General features: G+C 40.4%; 1 protein-coding gene across 2 annotated transcripts in view; it reads right to left on the reverse strand.

Moving 5' to 3' along the window:
• The window catches only part of ttll7 (tubulin tyrosine ligase-like family, member 7), a 68,547-nt gene that overhangs the window by 25,680 nt on the left and 23,531 nt on the right, over positions 1-19,336 (reverse strand). For both annotated transcript variants that reach the window (XM_036141152.1, XM_036141153.1), the window contains 5 exons: positions 19,132-19,199; positions 18,659-18,817; positions 12,966-13,182; positions 10,553-10,717; positions 6,618-6,776 (listed from right to left, as the gene is read on the reverse strand). In XM_036141152.1, the coding sequence (XP_035997045.1) occupies positions 6,618-6,776; positions 10,553-10,717; positions 12,966-13,182; positions 18,659-18,817; positions 19,132-19,199 (768 nt within the window). The remainder of the gene's footprint in view (positions 1-6,617; positions 6,777-10,552; positions 10,718-12,965; positions 13,183-18,658; positions 18,818-19,131; positions 19,200-19,336) is intronic.

A 19,336-nucleotide genomic window follows, 5' to 3' on the forward strand; every position in this document is an offset into this window, starting at 1 on the left:
AAAGACAGACAGCTAGACGCCCTGTTTAGTCGCTCTCTTGTTTCAGCCGTCTTATCAATCACTGTTCTGTTCTTTCTGTGGCGTTTCTTGCGGTTCGCTCGGACACAGGGAAACTCTAGCTGAGCGTGGCGGGCTGATGCCCTGTGCTGGAAAGCAAGGGGGCAGATGCTCAGCTCGGAGGCAAGAAAGTGAGTGAGAGAGAGAGAGAGAGAGAGAGAGAGAGAGAGAGAGAGAGAGAGAGAGAGAGAGAGAGAGAGAGAGAGATGGGAGGCACTTTTCAAATGACATGCAGAGACGCAATCAAGCACGGGCAAAAAAGGTGCAAAGCAAATATGATGAAGCTTTCACACAGAAATTTGACAATTCTTTTTCTTATATGCATGCCTTTAAAAAAAACTGAAATTTCCTGGATAATTTAACAAGCTGCTATATACTATAAAAATATCAGTGTATGTTTATCTGCCGAATCACTGGCATACATAACTATAACACAAAACAGTCTTGTATACCCCTCAATAAACACACCATTTATACCTTTCCTCTCAATCGCATGTACATAAAAACACACGCAGCATCACCAAACTGCTTTGTGCGAGATGAGGAATGGATAAATGTTGGGGTATGTTTTCAACTGCCCCACATACAAAGCCTGCGCTTGCCTAATTTGATACTTATTCCATGAAATAGTCATGTTGGGGGAGAATGGATGTGGATAGAGACCGGCAGTCCCATACATCATTCTAATTATTCTTTAATAAAGCTCATATATGCCAAACAGAGGATAACAAGTCAATACTGCCACCTAGGGGTTGTAAATAGAAACCCATGCCATTTGAGGTAAGAAACACATGTACAACCCAAAAGGAATGAATGCAAGATACAAAGATTAATCTAAGGTGGAAAGGAGACTGCAAGGAGGCTAAAGTAGTGTCTACAATGTTAGACTGTATTGATACCTTACTTTTTTTTAACCCCTTATAATTTAATCATGCGATATTGACAAGTATTTGTACAGATCTAGTGGTAAGTTTCGCACTAAATTCCATTGTATACCTGATAATGTTTGACTAGGCTGTTTCAGGGGTTAGGAAATTCTTCTCAAGTTTCCTGTGGATATACATAAAGGCCGGCTAATCTTCAAATTCCTGCTATAAAAGCCCTTGAAAAACAGCTAAGAAGCTTTAAACGGCTACTCCTTACTGCAGCGCGAAAATCTAAGACATTACATTTTCATCTGAGCCTCTAAAGGTGAAACGGAAAACAGTGCCTCTGCTTGTGTTGGGAGACAGAAAAGGAAAGAGGCAACTACTATGTCTGTTTACAGTTGCCAATGCAGATCGCCTCCCACCAAATACCTGCCCCCACCACAAACACACACACACACTCCTGCACTCTCACTCAGAAGGAAAGGAAGTCTGGATTATGTTGGCTGTAAGAGATGGACAGGGAAAACCAAACTCATCTTGAAACGATTGGGTACAGACCACAGAGAGGGGAAAGTTGCAGGAAGGGGCAAAGAACTGCTGCCCTGAGGCTAAGAGGTCTGTTGTAGTCTGTTGCCACGATGCCTGGTCTCTCTCTCTCTCTCTCTCTCTCTCTCTCTCTCTTTCTCTTTATCTCACACACACACACACACACACACAAACACCCATGCAGAAGCTCAGAGACACAAACAACTCCGTGCCTCAGTTGACCCCAACCATGCTCGCCTCATTAGCTGCCAATCACTTTGAACAGACCCGCTAAAAGGGAGGAAGGAGTGGAGGTAGGAGCACAAGAGATGAAGAAAGAGATACAAGTTTAGTTGTCATCAATAATCAAGCGGCTCTTGTGCCGCTGTCTGCCGCTGTCTCAGTCCCAAACAATGACTCCTAAATAGCCATAAAAGTGGATAAAATAGATTTCCTCCGTTTCTCCTCACTCCTTTGCTTCCTGAATTGGTCTGTCTGTGTGTTTTAAGCTGAATCCCTCATTGGCTCTTTTGAGTGGATAAAACGAATGGGTTGTGGGCTGGAGGACGGCCAACCGCACACACACACATACACACCCGTTGGAGAGGGCCATTCCAACATGGACTAGGACCAGACATCCCCACACATACACAGAGACAGGCTGTTGACACACTGACACAAAAACACAAACACGTCCTAAGTTGCAAGACTTGTGATGTGTGTTTATCACGGAGGCTTAACACAAAAGTGACAAGAACTCGAATTAAAATTATATTCACAGATGCTGCGCACATGCACACTTTTGCACACTCGTTGCATCTCTAACAAGCAGACCAACCAGCCTTTTAAGGTGCTGGGAGCCCACTACAAAAAAAAAAAATAATAATCTGCCTTGGGACCGCACAAATTTTAATATTTTTAGGCTCATTACAACGTCTTGCTTTTTGTTTAGAGCTGAGCAGCTGGAGTTTTATGGTTGATGAGGGGAAACAATGAACAACAAAAAAAAAAGAAAAAGAAGGAAGAAGTGAGCCAGATCTTATAAGCTTATAATGAGGGTAGCCTTCAGTCCACTGATCATAGCAGTGGGAATCAGTTGTTACCCCCAGAAACCCATGAGAACGTAAATTGGGCCCGTGTTGCATTCATATTCAGATAGAAACAATGGGTTAGTTGTGTTGTTTCTATGCGTGGTTACAAATCATGGGTTGGTATCAAAGTATACCAGGGTTTTAAAAATACTAAGCAGTTTCCTTGCACCGTTCCTACGGTTTAAAGTTCTTTTTTTAACAAGCCAGAGAAATTGCAAGGGGGACCAGAGTTTTATCTGACCGTATTTAAAGTGAGCCCCTCTGTCATTTGTTGCTGCGCACTGCTGGTCAGCTGGCTGACAGATGGATGCTTTTTTTCACTGAGCTGAAAGCATCATATGTGCATAAGCTGTATTAAGAGACACATAACAATGACTCTAAACATACAAATAAAATACCAATAAAAACACAATTGCAGGAATCTAACCTACTACAAATAACAGCTAACGGCAGTTTTTCTGTATCCTGATTTTTTTATTCTACCAATGTCTATACTATGTCGTAAGCCAATTTAGTAACAGACATTATGTGGTTGTTAAAATGTTTTTTTCATGTATTTATTTTTTGCTAAGCTAAAAAGGTCTGTGAACAAGACGGGTCTACAAATCCGACTCAGTTACACCATTTTTGTCAAAGGTAATGGGTCAAAATAATAGCAACGAATGGTGCAAAGCTGCTGGTAGGATACATAAAGGTAATAAAAGGCAATTCTATCATTTATTAATGAAATGTATTATGTAAACTTCTGACTTTGAAGAAAGTACTAAAAAAATATACCTCTCATTACTTACCTTTTTAAGCGGCCTGGCTACAAACTACTTTAAATAAAAGCAATTAGATCATGTTATACAATTTTGCTTGTTTGTCTTTTTTTGGTTTAGTTTTTTTACTTTACATTATCAAACCATGGAAATGTCATAATGGCTCATGGTCAGTGGTTAAATGTGTGTTTGTATTTACTTCACCCTCTCCCATCCCTCGTTTTTAAACTTCTGATAATATCTTTCCATTTAGCTCACCAAAGTTGACACCATTTGTCATGCTGGCTTATAGCCCATGGACCCTGCTGCATAAGGGGGTGTAGGTGTGCAGGGGTTGATGTTGCTATCCTTCTCCTTTTTTTTTTTTTTTTTTGTTCATTGAGTAATGCAATCCTTACGGCTCGCACTAGCTTTCAAGTCATGTGCCCTTCTCTTTGAGGCTCACACCCAAGTTTTAAGGCGTCGGTAAGCACATTAAGAATTTATAAGGGAATGGGCATTGATTATTGTTTTTCTTTTGTTTTTCTTTTTTTTTTAACAATGTCTTCAGAAGACTAAGAAAATATTCAATGAAACCCTCAGAGCAAAAGAAAAATAATTATAATAATAAAAAATAAAAAAAACCTGGCTCTTACAAAGGCTACTACAGTCCAAGCAGACTGCGAACACTGGTGAGTGTGTGCGCAGCGAACATCACGGCTCAATGAAACGCCTTCCCCATACGAGACACAGATGCTGTCTGGACCTGTTTTAATGAAAGTGAATGTCTCGGGTTACGCCATTTGGGCAAGTGTGTGTGTTTGTGTGTGTCTGTGCGTGTAGCACCGATGTTTTGAATGTCAATAGAAGGTAAAACTCGTGTTGAGACTCTGCTGAATTAAGATAAGGATCGCACAAAAGCCTGTCTCCCGTTTTTTTTTCGCCCGTTCCTCTTCTCCCCTTTCGATACTTGGTTTGAGCACAATGCGTCTGTTTGATGTCTCCCCTTGGTTTGAGAGTCATCGCTCTTGTCTTCTGTGTTTTGACCCCAGCGACAAGCTATTTAGCATGTGTGTGCAGCTCTATGGATAGTTTTCTCTGTTATGTTTGAATTTTTATAGGAGTATATTTCCAGCAGGGGATTTTGTAGTGTTTGTCCGCTTGCAGAGAACTGAGGTTTTAGAGCAAGAATGAGAACAGTCTTAGAGCAAACTTTTCCTAAAATTAAAATTTAATTGTAGCTACACTAATTAAAACATCTATTTTTTTAAGACATAAAGGACTTTTTCATTTCTGAATATATAATTGGTAAAATACAGGCATGTTTCTTTTTCCACCTCATCCTCCATGATACACTCAGAAGGCGGCTGACAAAAGCGCAAATTCAAAAGGCACCGCTAATATCATCTGACAGATTCCTATACATGATACCATCTAGCTTTCAGGTATCCGACCGACTTTGAGTCTACACAGGTTGAACTTTCATTTCCTGGCTGCAAGTTTGCATGTTCAACAACCGGCTTTGACGTCCTGAGGAGTAAAGGAGAACATTGTCGGAACAACGGTCTGGGTAAGGAACCGGCGAGGCGTGGCACGCGTAATTCAGTGTGACACCAATAAAGAAAAAGTCCACAAACTCAAAACAAACCTCTCAGGCATCAACGTGTATATCATTTTCTGAGAAGGTTTCTAAATGCTTTTGCTGAAAATGTAATAGGAAAAAAAATGGTGAAATTCTGTGAAATAGATTCGGTTTACCCCAAAAAGGCGCAAAAAAAAAATAATGTCCTGAAAAATGTAATTTAAGGCCTGGGGGCTTGCTAAAGGACACCAGTTGTGGCAACCAGCCTTTGGGGCTTCCTGCGTTTTGCACTGCTGCAGGAATACACACACTAACAAGTTAAAAAGTACAAATAAAGCTATTTTCAGGCTTGACAAGGATACAAGTATCGCAGAGAGGGTCTCTATGCTTTCAAAAATGCCACCACTAATCAGCTGAATTTTGGAAATAAATGATTGTCGCTGTAAATGTTGCGTGAAAGAGATGCAGGGTTAAATGTGTGTGTGTGTGTGTGTGTGTGTGCGTGTGTGTGTGTGTGTGTGTGTGTGTGTGTGTATGTGTGTGTGTGTACAGGATGTTAATTGATGAGCGTTATAGAGAGCTGCTGGTAGCACAGGGGGGATCATTACTGCTGGAGTGGAACAACTGCATTCACGGCTGTTTGCTGTGTCACACACATGCACAGGCACACACACGCACACACACGCACACACACACACACACACATGCTTGAACGCACAGAAACACACACGTGCACACATAAAGTCATAGCAGTCAGACAGTTCAACCCTCCTGGTTTCCATTGTACATCTTTTTGTTTCATGGTTTAACTTTTTCATGAAAGCAAACAAATAAAACTAATTTCAACTTATTGGTTCTGTTTTTTTGTTTTTTTTTCTTTATGCTAATCGCTAAAAAACAAAAACAGCTCACAAATTTAACTTTTTTTGCAGACTTTCAACTTGGGGGCGGGGTGGGGGGGACTTTTTTATTTGGCATGAGGAGAAAAAAAACAACCATGGCATTTCCCATCTTTCAGTCCAATTTGTGGGGAGGGGGGAGGGGGTGCAGCCACTTTGGGTTAAAGGATTTAGGTCACTCTTTAACTGACTGGCTGACATCAGAAAGGTGAGACACAAATCCCGGAGTGGATTTCCATCCATCCCTGGAATGACTGACACTTGAGAGGCAGCGAAATGAGGACCTCGGTTCTTTGTAGTGAACCTGAGATCCTGACCTACATTTTTAAACTCCGGGTATGTGTTAGCCATTGTGTTGTTGTTGTTTTTTTTATTAATATTATTATTAAGCTCCAGGATATGGCGGCATCGCTCTGCTTTTGGGTTTGAGCATGTCTGAATGCGTAAACCCTTGCAATTATACATGCATTGCTTTAAATTCATATCAGTAAGTCCTGGCTGTTTAAAGCATCATAAATAGATACTCAATACTGTGTGGGTGTTTGATGTGTTGTAACAGTGTGTAAGCAAACTCAGTGTTTGTTCACTCTTTCTTATGCCATAACACTCCAGTTGGAGCTGCGGTCTCATAGTAACAAGTGAAAAAGATATATACATATTTTTGAGTCAATGGAGAAAAAAACTTTCATTCAGAAATGTAAAGGATTTTAAATAATTTCCAAAAATATATTGTATTATAATTAAAAAAAAATAAAACACATATTTTAGAGCTGCATGAAGTGGAAGTCAAAGGATAGGATCAGAAACATATAGTTTGTCCTCATAAACAAGCACGTATGTGTTCAGATGTGTACCTCCAGCAACCAGGGTTTGAGTTTGCGGTCCAGTATGATGTCAAAGCCCAGGACCTCAAAGCAGACACTGTCGCTCCCTGGTGGTTGTCCGGGGCGGCACATGCGGTAGGCGTGCAGCACATGGGGCTCAGCCACTATCAGTGTTTTCACCACCAACTCCTGGCAGAAAGCAGGCACAGAAAAATACAACAGAATTACCAAATTTAACTTAAAAAAACAAACAAAAAAAAACATGATTTTGCGTTTTTTTAAATAACTGAGTAGTTATTTGTAATATCGCTAATAAAGGATTGGTTGGTCAGGGTTTTTTTTATAGCTGCTCATTAAAACTCTTCATTATTTCTACTTGTATCTGGAAGCAAAATAATACAGCGACTTAAGATCCAAGACTAAAGCAACAATAAAAGAAATGGTGCTACAAGCTGGACCCAAACATTCAGTCACCGTAGAAGAGGCGCTCATAACAAAAACTACCATTTAATTGTAAGATGTTCCTTTTCCACTACTTTTGTATGACCAGCTGATAGTCAGACACTATTACTGGCACAGATTGTTTTTGAATTCCCTTCAAACACAGACATTCTCCACTGTTGGTGCTGGTCCATCTGTGTTTCTAGTGGCGTCCAACCTGCGTGCATCTGTGTTTGCCCGAATGTTTGCTGGCTGCTACCTACTGGCCTACACCACTGTGGCAAACATGCTCAGTCCGACACACACATACACACTTTGCACAAAGCTTCTCTTTACCAGGCAAGCGCCATGCAGTGCTGCTGGCCTGCAGTTTTGCCCAGTCCAGTCTGACTGCTGGGTGCAGGAGGGGGAGGAGGGGGGGGTGGTAAGGTGGTCTGGCCCTCGCCTGATAAGGCTGCACCCTCCTGATCCTTTTTCAATCTGTGTGTTTCTCATGCACCTCCACCTATATGTCAAGCCATCTACTGTCTATCCACAGGCTACTCGGCACCATAACCTGCTCCCCCTTACATGTCTGTACCCCAAGACCCCGGCACCAGCTCTGTGTGTTTGTCTGTTCTTTGTCCTTGCCCAAATCACCTCTCGCCTTATCCTGTGGCGCCAGAATTTGCCACTAATTTACCCATGTTTGTCCATGTGTACCTGTGCGTGTGAGTTATATGGATTTCCTAGACCAATTTTAATGTATTTATTTGTTCCTATTAGTTTTATCATATTGATCAGTATAAAGATACATTTCTGACTTATATTATAATCCTCTTTGACATTGTAATGGTTTCTGTTAAAACTGTTTTCTCATCCTTTGTGTGGAAACCATAAAAAGAACACATTTGAAAATGTTTTGAATGGTCTGAAAATGTGTTTAAGCAACAGATAAAACCTAATCTGTATGCTTAAGTATATACCAGTTTAAAAAAGGAAGGAACACAGACACAGGGGAGAATCCAATATCTATGTGCAGAACACCATAGGAAATTCTATATATTTAGTCATAAAACAAGATATTAGGGGGAGAAATTGTGTCTACCAACTGAGTCTATTTTTTCTTTAGAGGCTACGTAAGAATATATATAGAAAAACAGCATTCAGGTGTATGTTTTTTCCTAGCCTCCGTGCCATAGATGAATTAATGATAAAATATATTAAATGCAAAGGTGATATCATACTCAGTGTGAGACAAAGCAATTGCTGTAACAGGGTTTTTACTTAACTAAGGGTAAATTATTACAGATTTGGCATTTTAAATTATCATTAGCGTCTTAGATTAGCGTGGCTAATGTCACTAAAAAAAGCTGTCTCCATGTGTATGCCTCATTCTAAGATTTCCAAAAGGCTCCCAATATTTTAGAAGTGAGAGCAACCTTGCAGTACTTTGATGAGCCTTCCTGTTATGAACTGAAATGCTTGCTCTCTTGGTCTGTGGAGTCTGGATAAACTTGATCTCTTTCTTGCATCTACATGCTTCTGCTTCTTTTGACTTAATTGTTTAACATCTACCCGACACGGACTAGGTTTGGGTCTTCTTTACTAAGTATCAGTATCCACATCAAGCTGTGTTATTGTTACTGTGACCTGGCAGCGATAATGTATCAATTAAAACAATGCTCAGTTTGCACCAGCCAATCAGGGCCAGTAGAGCTCAAAACTGGTCGACTTTGCTCACCAGCCAACCTCATTAAAACATTTCCAAGATAAAGTGTCACTTTATTGACTAAGACAAAAGCTTCTTTAATATCTTTCTGGTGAGAATGTAAATAAATGTACATATAAAACAACATGCCCCTACACAATAGTAAAAGTTGGAAAAGAAAGATATTTTTGTTTGTTTGTTTTTTGATGTTTGTGGTTTCTACACAAAAATCTATTACCAGCCCATTGGTAGTCATGCACTGTTTACAAGTTTAGACAATCTCCAAAAGGCTGCATATTTTCTTACCTGTCTTACATTGATCTCACTAACTACTCAAAAACACATCAACGTCATAGATAAGTCAGTAGTAAACATAAAAACCTATGCACAATGTGTTCAAAAGGCCTATATCATGCAAAGCTTTTAGCTTTTAACTATGTTATAATGCTATTCCTTGATCATAATCATGGACAAAGTGGTGTTTTGCTTGATTCATGCATAGCTGAGTATTGCTCCTGAATTCTGCTTTTTGAGCAGCAGCTGCTGCCTGTCCTGACAAATGAGCGGCCATCACAGGTTTGCGTAGAGCGATCATTACCCGCCCCCCTCCAGGAAGTATTTACCTTGACCGCACTGCCGCTGCCCAGTAAACACCACGAACAAGTGGTGGTGATTGCAGAGCGTGATCATTACTGCTAAAAGTTGAAACAAAGTGGCTCTTTTAGCACCTAATCTGCACAGCAACAGCTCTTTTTTTTTACCATGCTGCAGCAGCTCTAGGGCGACCCCACACGGGGAGAGGCGGCATCACAGTGAAGGCCAGCGTCTTTCTCACAGGTTGGAAAAATAACACCAGAAAGCAACGTGATGTTTCATAACAACTGAATACTCCATAGACCCAAAGGCAATATTCCATGCTATATATGCCTATAGTTGATATTGGAAGGCTTAAAAAAAACATTATATAGAACCTTTAACATCCTCAGACAATGTTTTGACAAGAAAACCAAAACTATCTGATATTGACAGTGGGAGCAAGAGCCTCATTAGCCTTCTTGGTCTTTATTGGAAGAAAATTTGCTAAAAGGAGAGGGAAGAAGTAAAACAAAGTTGTGTATCATTAAAAAGTACAAAAACAACAAAAAAGAAACAATGGAAAGATTGTTAAAGATAAGAATAAAAATCATATCTTTAACACAGAACTTGTCACAACATCAGCCAAGGAGATTTTATTTCCAGTCCTAGCGCAGCATGACAAGCAGAGAGGCGAGAACAAGGACTAATGGAAACACAACCCACACAACTAAGGACGAAGAGTCAAGATAAAAAATAGGTAAGAAAAAATAAACATTAACAGAACCCTGAAAGAGACAAATGGAAGAAACAAACAACAAAAATGCACGACAGGGATAGATGGGCCTTAAGTAGAGGGAGGAAAAAAAGAATTTTCCAAACAAACAATGATGAAAGAAAATGAACAAGGTTGAGGTTTCTGGATGAGCTGCGACTTGAGTTACACGGGAAACGCTTCCCCTCCAGGAATGATGCTTCCTCTGAAATCAGGCGAGAATTAAACCCGCTCCACGAATCAGTGTCATAGCAAGTCAAATCAAAGCTCAGCTAGTCCACCTGTGTACTGAGTTGGTTAGTAGGAACAACCTGTGTGTAGATCAAAGTACACCACGGGTTTACATGTAAGTTTTTGTTTGCATTTATGGAGTGTTTTTTCTTGTGCTACACGTTTCCCTTTCTTCAGCAAAAGTAAACATCTAAAACAGTTTGAATGCATGGAGCCAGATGTGTTTACATCTGTCTGTGTGGACGCCACACTTACGGAGATGTCTCCCCAGAACTTGGCCACGTCATAGTCGTTGATGCGGAGGAACTCGGTGAACCAGCTGATGGACCTCTTGCTGCCTTTGTCCACCGTCTCGTCTCGCTCAAAGTTCTCATTGTGTTTGTTGACAGAGTAGTTTGTCAGATGCATGTAAAGCTGGCTCTGTGGAGACAGAGAGGTACAGGAGCAAACATAAGAAAATAGCCAACTCTCCTATGGCAGGGCTGGTCTGTCTCAGCGACTGGCTGAAAAAAATAAAAAAATAAGTCAAGAGGTAGCTGCTTTGTCATCTGGAGCCTGCTAGAAGTGATTGCTTGATGTTTATTCAGTATTTTATTTTGTGATGATGAACAACGTTATTTCTGATGCACTAACTTACACTACCGTAATTGATGAGTCTGTTTTATTTTTCTTGTTTGAAGCAGAACAAAAACTATAACAAAAGTTCAGTGTTCAACGCTTGTATTGTTCAGAAAAGCATTCTGTTTTTTTGTTAACTTAAAGTATTTGATATGTACTTGATATTTATTTTATTTATTTTTTCTAAAGAAAATGGCAATATAATTTCCCCTCCAGTGGTCAAAATTGAAGGTTGCAGGTAGCATTTGGGACTAGTCTCAAATACAGAAATGTAAAAGGATAGTATTGCATCTGTTCAATTCAAAAACAATAAATGCTTTAAAGCCACTTTTTTGCTATACATCAATCTTTTGATAATGAATATAATGATTCTAAATGAAAATACCTTAAGTTGAGGGCTTTTCTCAGCAATATTTAGGTGAGTTTAAAATAGATTCATTAATTAGAGGTCATAATTAATTAATCTCTCACGTTTTTTAATCACTTGGCAGGTCTGACATATCTATACTTTTCAGATTTTAATATGAAAACAAAATAAAATAGTGGTCTATAATTTTCAAGTGGAAGGAAAACGATGCCTTGTGTGGTTGACTATTAAATATAAATCCACAAAAGATATAACAAATTTTGCAGCTGTGACATGACAAAATGTGAAAAGGTTCAACCGGTGTGAATACTTTTGCAAGGCACTGTATCTATATTTTTTTCCTTGCTTCCTCCTGCCATTTCCTATAAATTCATGCTTGGCACATGCAAGTTTCTTAAATGTATCTCCAAGTAAACGGCAAAACAATTCCACTAAAGAGAGAAGTGTAAAACGATAACAGGCCACAGGTTATCATATTGCTCTGGCATAAAATTTGGGACTTAATCTCTCAGCAAACTAATAAGTCACCTACAAACTTTAGAAAATTAGTGAAGAACAGTAGCAGAGTAATTACTGCAACTTAATCTGACATTCAGAGCAGAAGTTATTCATCTGGCCACAAGTTCGAAACAAAGCCGTTCAAAATCAAAACCGCTGGCAAAATATGGACTAATAACTACTGCATACTATGTGTGTGAAACTTTAATTATAGCTTGAACAATAAAGATAACCATCACCGAAAACTGGGCTGTTATTGCCATCTAAGATAGGTAAAGTTACAAGTATTCAGTAAGAACAGAGCAATCTGTATTTTGTCATCGGTTATGCACTATTGAACTGAATGACAACCATTATCCACAGTATAACAGTTGTTGTACCCCTGTCTCTAAACACCATCCCTCACACTCAAAGACAACACATCCTTGTCCTTATCCTACAAAGACGTACCGCCATGCCTGCAGGCCACTGCAGCCCCGGATGGCTCTCTGGAGGCGGCTCTCTGAGGAATTGAGCATCCATCTCCATGACGTTGCTCACTCCATCATGTGTCATAAACTAAGACAATGCAAGCTTGTGTCTTTGTAGGAGCCCGGCACGTCCATGAATGTGTGAGTGTCTGTTTAACACGAGCATGTATCTGGGCTCGGGAACAAGCTGTGTGCCTGTGAGTGTATACATCCCCTTTATCTGCAACAGTCTGCGCTTCAGCAGGTGCAGAACCTCAAGGCAAACATGAATGGTTTGATATCAGAGAAAACATCTGGTATGAGGACATTTTTGCTCTGCTGTCTGCGTACTGTCTGTCTGCAGAGTTTGTGCTTGTGCAGGACAAAATCTCAGCTTTAACCTTAGATTATCTGCACCTGTACCCTTGTCTACAAGAGTGAATACATGTTTTGTGGTTATTTCTAGGTCACATTTTCTGTTTTTGTGCATCTACCATCATTTCACAGAGCAATAAATGCAACCAAAATGTATTACATTCAATCACTGTTATATCACTGATGTAGACATGCGTTCTGGTACTTTAAGAGGGATTACTGGGCTGTCATTAGTTGAAAGCCATTTGTCTACGACCGTGTGGGTGTATGTATTTCTAAATCTGCATGCACCCTCTCAGCAGATTGGAAAACTGCCACACAGCTAAAGGCTACGGCACAAACCTCCTCGTCCGTGACTCACCAGGTTGGCCTCGTTGGGCGAGTGGTACTTCTCGGTGCCCATGCGAACCAGGCCGTCGTTGTACAGGAAAATGCGAAGCGGGTCGCAGGAAGTGACCAGGATGTAGATGCGCAGGTCAAATTTGTAGCCCTCCATCAGGAAGGGCTTGTCCAGGTACTCCTGCACAATAAAGTGCTCCTGGGCTGGCAGCTTCTCACAGTTACGGATAAGCGAGATCCTGGATCGAGAGAGGCTTTATTAATCCTCGGGGGGGCAAATTATGGTGGCATAATAAAAGATGGCATGGTGGAGATAATTAAAAAAATGATAGATGGAAGGATAGCAGAGACTATGAACAAGACTGATGACACCGGTGCTGTCTTATTTTCATATTGAAGTCAGAAAATTGGGGCAAACAAGATACTGATTTTAGGTGTTTCATTACAATATTTCATCGGAAAGTCATCTGGAATCGGCGAGGGACACATTTCTGATCTGCTCTCTCTGCCCATTCTCGTGGCACTCTCTGTCTTTATGTCCCAAGATTAACTTTGGCCTGCTGCTTCTACTGCTCATTTGATGGATAATAACCATAAATTATACACACGATATATGCGATCGTGGGAAGAGAATATTAAAATACGTCCATACCATGCAGGGAAGGATTCAAAAACTCACAATATAGACTTTAAGCCTTAAGGAGAAAAGGGATGATCTTTCGTCCATGTGAAACCGCGCAGTCAGAGAACCTCGCAGGAAATGAGCCTCAAGTCTACTTTGAGCAGGAAAGTATTTGTTTCTTTGGAGCAATTAACATGCCAAGAATGTTTGTAGCACATTTGTTCACTGCTGATCTATCAAATGTATGCAGAAAAAGCTACAGCAAGAATGATGGCTCATCTTAGACTTTCTCATAAGCATCTGGAGAACATTGGGATTTTTCTTCAAAGACAAATTCCTCTCTTTCTGAACAGAAAAGTACGTCAGCTGCTCTGGCTGGGTCTTTAACCCGCGCGCAGGTTAATAGGAGCCGACACTGCTCCGTTTCAAGCTCGAGTCTGATTCATTTGCTTTGGCCTCATGTCACTGGCACTCAAGCCTTATAACATGCAGGCCGTTGCTAGTTGGAGTAAAGAATGACTTGTGTTATTTTGTGGACATTCATGTGGCCGTGCAGTTTTTCTTTTAGTACGGGAAAGAGGCGCATGTTTTTTTGTGCAAGCACTGGGTGTGGGGTCATTTTCTGAACAATCTTCCACTATGTACAAGCAATGCAACTGACCTATATCACCCATCACTCAAAGTTAGGGCAGACTTAATCTAAATTGGTTGCATGAGCAGCCTGGCCGGCTCCATTGTACACATGCAAGCAGTAACACAGCACACAAAAAACACAAGACTGGTCCAAGATGTGTGGACCTGACTGTTACAGCCTAAGGTACAGAAGTATAGGGGTAGCTACAAGACTCTAGTTTCTGTAATTACAAACAGAACATAAAGTATCACGAAGTTGTGCACCCTGTATTGCAGAAATGCACTAGGAAGTTTGCTTGAGACCGCAATCTGAGGATTTTTCAGCTTGAGTGGTCACTGACCCATCAGAAACTCAGAAATACGATTTTTTTTTTTCCAATTAGTGAATGCACCGTACCTAGTTAGTGCTACTAGGTTGTGTTAACAGTAACACTTTTGAGTGGGTTGTTATCAAAGGAAGAAAACTCAACGTTAGCTCTTTTTCGTATCGATAAGGTATTTAACGGTCAGATGAACATAAGTGAAAGAAGCTATCAAAACTGAAAGTCTAACAAGCTGTTTAAAAGACTATTATTTGTATATATATATTTATTTATTTTCAAGAAGCCAGCCGGGGGCAACTCATTTATTCATGGAAACAATCACTGATAGGAACGATGTGTCTGAAGTGAGATTATAATCATTCACGGTAAAAGCAAATATTACACTTTGCTCTGCTGTGTGCTGTGTTGAGTGTGCCCCGATGCTGTGATGCTTCATTTAGTCTTTTTAACGTGCAAGTTGTTTACTTCAAACGAATCAGCCACCCCCCAAGCTGCTACGAACTATGCACCCATGTGGGCAACTTGGATGTCCAAACCGCATCTTTTGCCTGTCCTCACTGTCTCGTTGTTTTTTAACATCACACCTCTACTAATCTATGATCAGTGTTGTTAATTATCATTTTTACTGAGAAATCAGAATGAAAATCAATATTGGGATGTTATCCAAACACTGACATAAGACGTTGTGCGCAAATGATCGGCGCATATCTTCTGTAATGATATAATTTATCAATGGATTGATCCACTTATAAAGCTGAAAGCACAAGTTTAGGTTGTATTTACAAACATAAATAAAGCAGAACAGAAACCAATATTTGATTTGTCCCACAATTGAGCAATAAAACGGGAATAAAACGTAATTTGGCTGTTATGAACCCATAAGTTGGAAGAACTCCCCCTTGCCTGTACGCGTACCTTCATGTACATCAGTTCTTACTCCTGCCAACTAAGAAACCGCTCCACTACAAATGACCACTTCACTGACCCGCTTATCACAGTACTTGAATGAAAAGGAGCAGGGGGGAAGTTGTTATGGGCCTGACCGACGATGTAAGGGGCCCTCTTAGCCGGCTGACAGCAGGCTGACTGATGAGGACAGGGTTAACAGCGTTAGTTAGTGGAGCTGAAGTAGCTGAGGAAAAGACGGCATGATTGATGAGCTGGGGTGTCAGATAATCACAGCCCACTCTCCCCCTGCCTATTTAATATGACACTGGAGGGGAGCTTGCCTTTTTAAGCTCCGCACGCGCTTTTATTTTGTTTCGTCTTATAACAAGCTAGGCTTCAGACATAAACAATAACTTAATTTAGTTGGCCGACAGAAAAATAAATTACAGGGGGTAGATATAACTTAATTTCCTGCCGCGTCACACCACAGGGAAAAAAAAAAAAACGAGAGAAAAATCTAATTTTGCGAGCCGCCTGCCACTGAGTGGTCGAGCTAAACTCATCATCTTTCATATTCTTAATGTATTGCAATAATTCAGCCTTTATTCTTTAATAAATAAGGGCTTAGTGCAAGAATGGAGTTATAAGTAATGCTCACGTTATACCAGAAAGGACTAATTCAAAGAGAACTAGAGGGAGAGGTGAGGCTCACCAAACTATTTGTACTTCAATATCCCCACCTATTGGTGCCAGTGATGAAGTCAGTCCAATATATTTCTTCATGGAAACCTGTCTCTGAAATCCCATTTTCAAAGGACAGAGTGGGAAAAAAGAATGCTTAATAAATATGTCGCAATTTCTACCCGTTCTGATGTGCTCAAGACAGCTAAACACTAAAATTTATTTTTAAAGGGGTTCGTGCTTTGGCCAAAATTCATGCTCCTTTAGTTTAAAATTTATTTCATGAAACAAAATTATTTACAAAACTTTAATATTAAATCTGCTCTACTTTATATTTTACTATTTTGTCTGCAGTCCTCACATCTTTTTTTATTGAGTGCTAAATAATTGGTTTTCCTCAAGACTAACAACTGGAACCCATGAAGAAAATAGATCAAAAAGAGAATTTACGCTCTTTGTGCTAATGAAGGCTTTTAGATTAAAAACCAATTTACTCTCGTTCATTTTAAGTCATTTACAGCGCACAGTGCTGTGAACATTAAAGCGTCTCAGTGTCCCTTTCCCCAACAAACTTCTTAACTCACCAAAGGATGTTTTCTCTTCAGACAGTGGAACACCTAGAAAAGCCCAGATAGCCAGATCTCATCCTGCTCCTCTAATTCTCTTTAAATTGAGGGAGCTCTGTGATCAATATCAAAGTCCCCATCACTTAAAGCAAAGATCAAACGCTTACCGAGCCTTATAATGTTCTGTTTTTATTGGCAATGATCGTGGGGAGATGATGTAACCTGCTCCGTTTTCATACAAAAGGAGGGATTTTCAGGCAAATTCATCTTTATTTTCAATGTACAGTGTCTATCAAATGTGTTCATACCCCTTCTTTTTCACATTTCATCATTGCTATAGCCATAAAATGTAATGCTTTTTCTTGGTGTTTGTTTGTGATAGAGCAACACAAACCAGTGTGTGATTCAGTGGAGAGATATCTGGGTCGTGCACTCCACAAACCTGGCCTTTATGGCAGAGTGGCAAGAAGAGAGCTATTTCAGTTTGCCACAAGCAGTTAAGGAGACGCAAAAAACATATAGAAGAAGGTGCTCTTCTCTGATGACGCCAAAAGTGTTACGTCAGCTGACGTGCAAAGTGTTACATGTGGCGGAAAACTAATGTCGCACCTCACCCTGAAGACATCACGCTATGGAGCTAGAAGAGTCACAATCTTTACAAATACACATATGCGATTCATACATACACAGGATATCCACACATACATATCCTATGCATGAATTAATCACTTATGTGTATTTGTAAATATTGAGACTCTTCTAGCTCCATACACCCTCCCCATGAAACATGGTGATGGCACCATCTTGCTGTGGGGAGACAGGGGCAGGGAACCTGGTCAGAGCTGATTAGAAGATGGCTTCACCATAAAGCAGGACCACAACTCTAAACATACAGTCAGAGCTAAAGCTGAATGGTTCAAACCATAACCATGCATTCAATGACCAAAGTCAAAACCTAAATAAAATGGAGAATTTTTTACCAAGACTTTAAAAGTGTTTTTTTTCTCTATTTAATCTAACTCAGTTTCAGCTTGGGCTGAACACATATGCAAGGATTTTTATTTGTGTAACATATTTGAAAATGATCTACAATTTGTTTTCTACTTACTTCTTGGGCAATTTTCTGTTGGTCAATCAAATAAAAATACCAAAAAGATCCATTGAAGTTTCTGGTTGTAAGATGACAAAATGTGGAAACGATTGAAGGATATTAATCTCTGCGTGAGACCCAGTAAATCGCAAAAAAATTTGCATTGCTAAATACTTTCTTAGAAGTTATTCAGTCGTTTATTTCACACTACTGATCAAAGATGTTCACTGGAGGAGTTTACACGAGCAAGAACCCGGTTATTCTTTCAGGCGACAATATGGATGAATAGTCCCAGAATCCACTCTCAGAATCCAGAACGGAAACATGACATCACAACTTGAGCTTGTTTCTTACCCCATGGGTGTGCAAGTATGAAATATGCATTCAGGTGCGATGTTCAGCTCATCTTTTGATAAAGAGATGCTATTGAGAGTCTCTGCTCCCCTGCAGCAGCCATCTTTGTCCATTTTCTAGTCTGACTGGCCTCTGCTGATGGTGCCTCATAAAGGAATCCAATAATCACATGCAGAGACCTTGAGGGGAAGGAACTACAGTAACTGCCAGAGACCACGAGCGTTTGTGTGTGGCCCCCACTGGCAGTGATAACCACTGATTTATGGCCAGGGTGACCATCGAGGACAATGAAGCCCCACAATGAGATTCGCCACACCCTCTCAGCTCTAATACTCAATCTGTTACCAGCCATCCTCCATTTCCATAGACACCCATGCCAGGGTCACAAACCCCTTATTGCTTTGTTTTTGTTGTGCTTGTCCTCTATTTGCTCTGCTGCTAATTTACTCCCTCCTCCTTTTCCTTTTCCTCCACCAATTTTACCTTTGCCCTCTCTGTCAGTCTAGGAGTCAGTGCGCATAGATTACTCAGGGAGGCTTGCTATAGCCACTGACATACCCATGACCCATGGCTCCATTGGCAGGTTTGACAATAAAGGTCTTCTGCTTGCGTCTCCTGCGCAGCTCTTTGACGTAGTTCTGGAACTGAGTGTATTCTGCGGGGAAGATCCAGGTTTTGGGAATGAAGCTGTACTCCTGAGGCTGGCACTTGATCATTCTGCAAAGAAGAAAAGAACCAGTGTGCAAGTGTACTTTCCTCCAAGAAGCAATAATTCATCGTTCTTAGTCAAATCTGGCAGTTGAGTCTGGCACTTATTAGGATTTTTTTTTTCTTTATCAAATTAAAAGATGAATGTTGTGCTTTCAAAGCGGACCTGACCATTTGCTTTGAATCGTGAAGTGCTACAAGTACCCAGCTGTAACTTCTTATAATACCAGCAGGCATTCGAAAGCTTGCGTTGCTTCTCTGTAACCGTTCCAAAGCAATCACATGCACATATTAAAGAGGGACAAAAAAAAAAAAAAACTCACTTGGACATGTTTCTTGCGAGGCAGTCTTTCCGGCAGATTTCGCCCATGCCAGGGAAATGGTTAATTCTCTGCAGAGGGACAGGCAGACATAATAATGTTGTTAGGGCCATTAAGCCACTCAATTCCACCCCCACCCCTTCATAAAAATGAGCACATTAAAGGCAGCAACCTGAAGTGAGCTTACAATGTTCTGACATTTATGCCC

The sequence above is a fragment of the Fundulus heteroclitus genome, chromosome 9, assembly GCF_011125445.2.
Source record: "Fundulus heteroclitus isolate FHET01 chromosome 9, MU-UCD_Fhet_4.1, whole genome shotgun sequence".
Lineage (NCBI taxonomy): Eukaryota > Metazoa > Chordata > Actinopteri > Cyprinodontiformes > Fundulidae > Fundulus > Fundulus heteroclitus.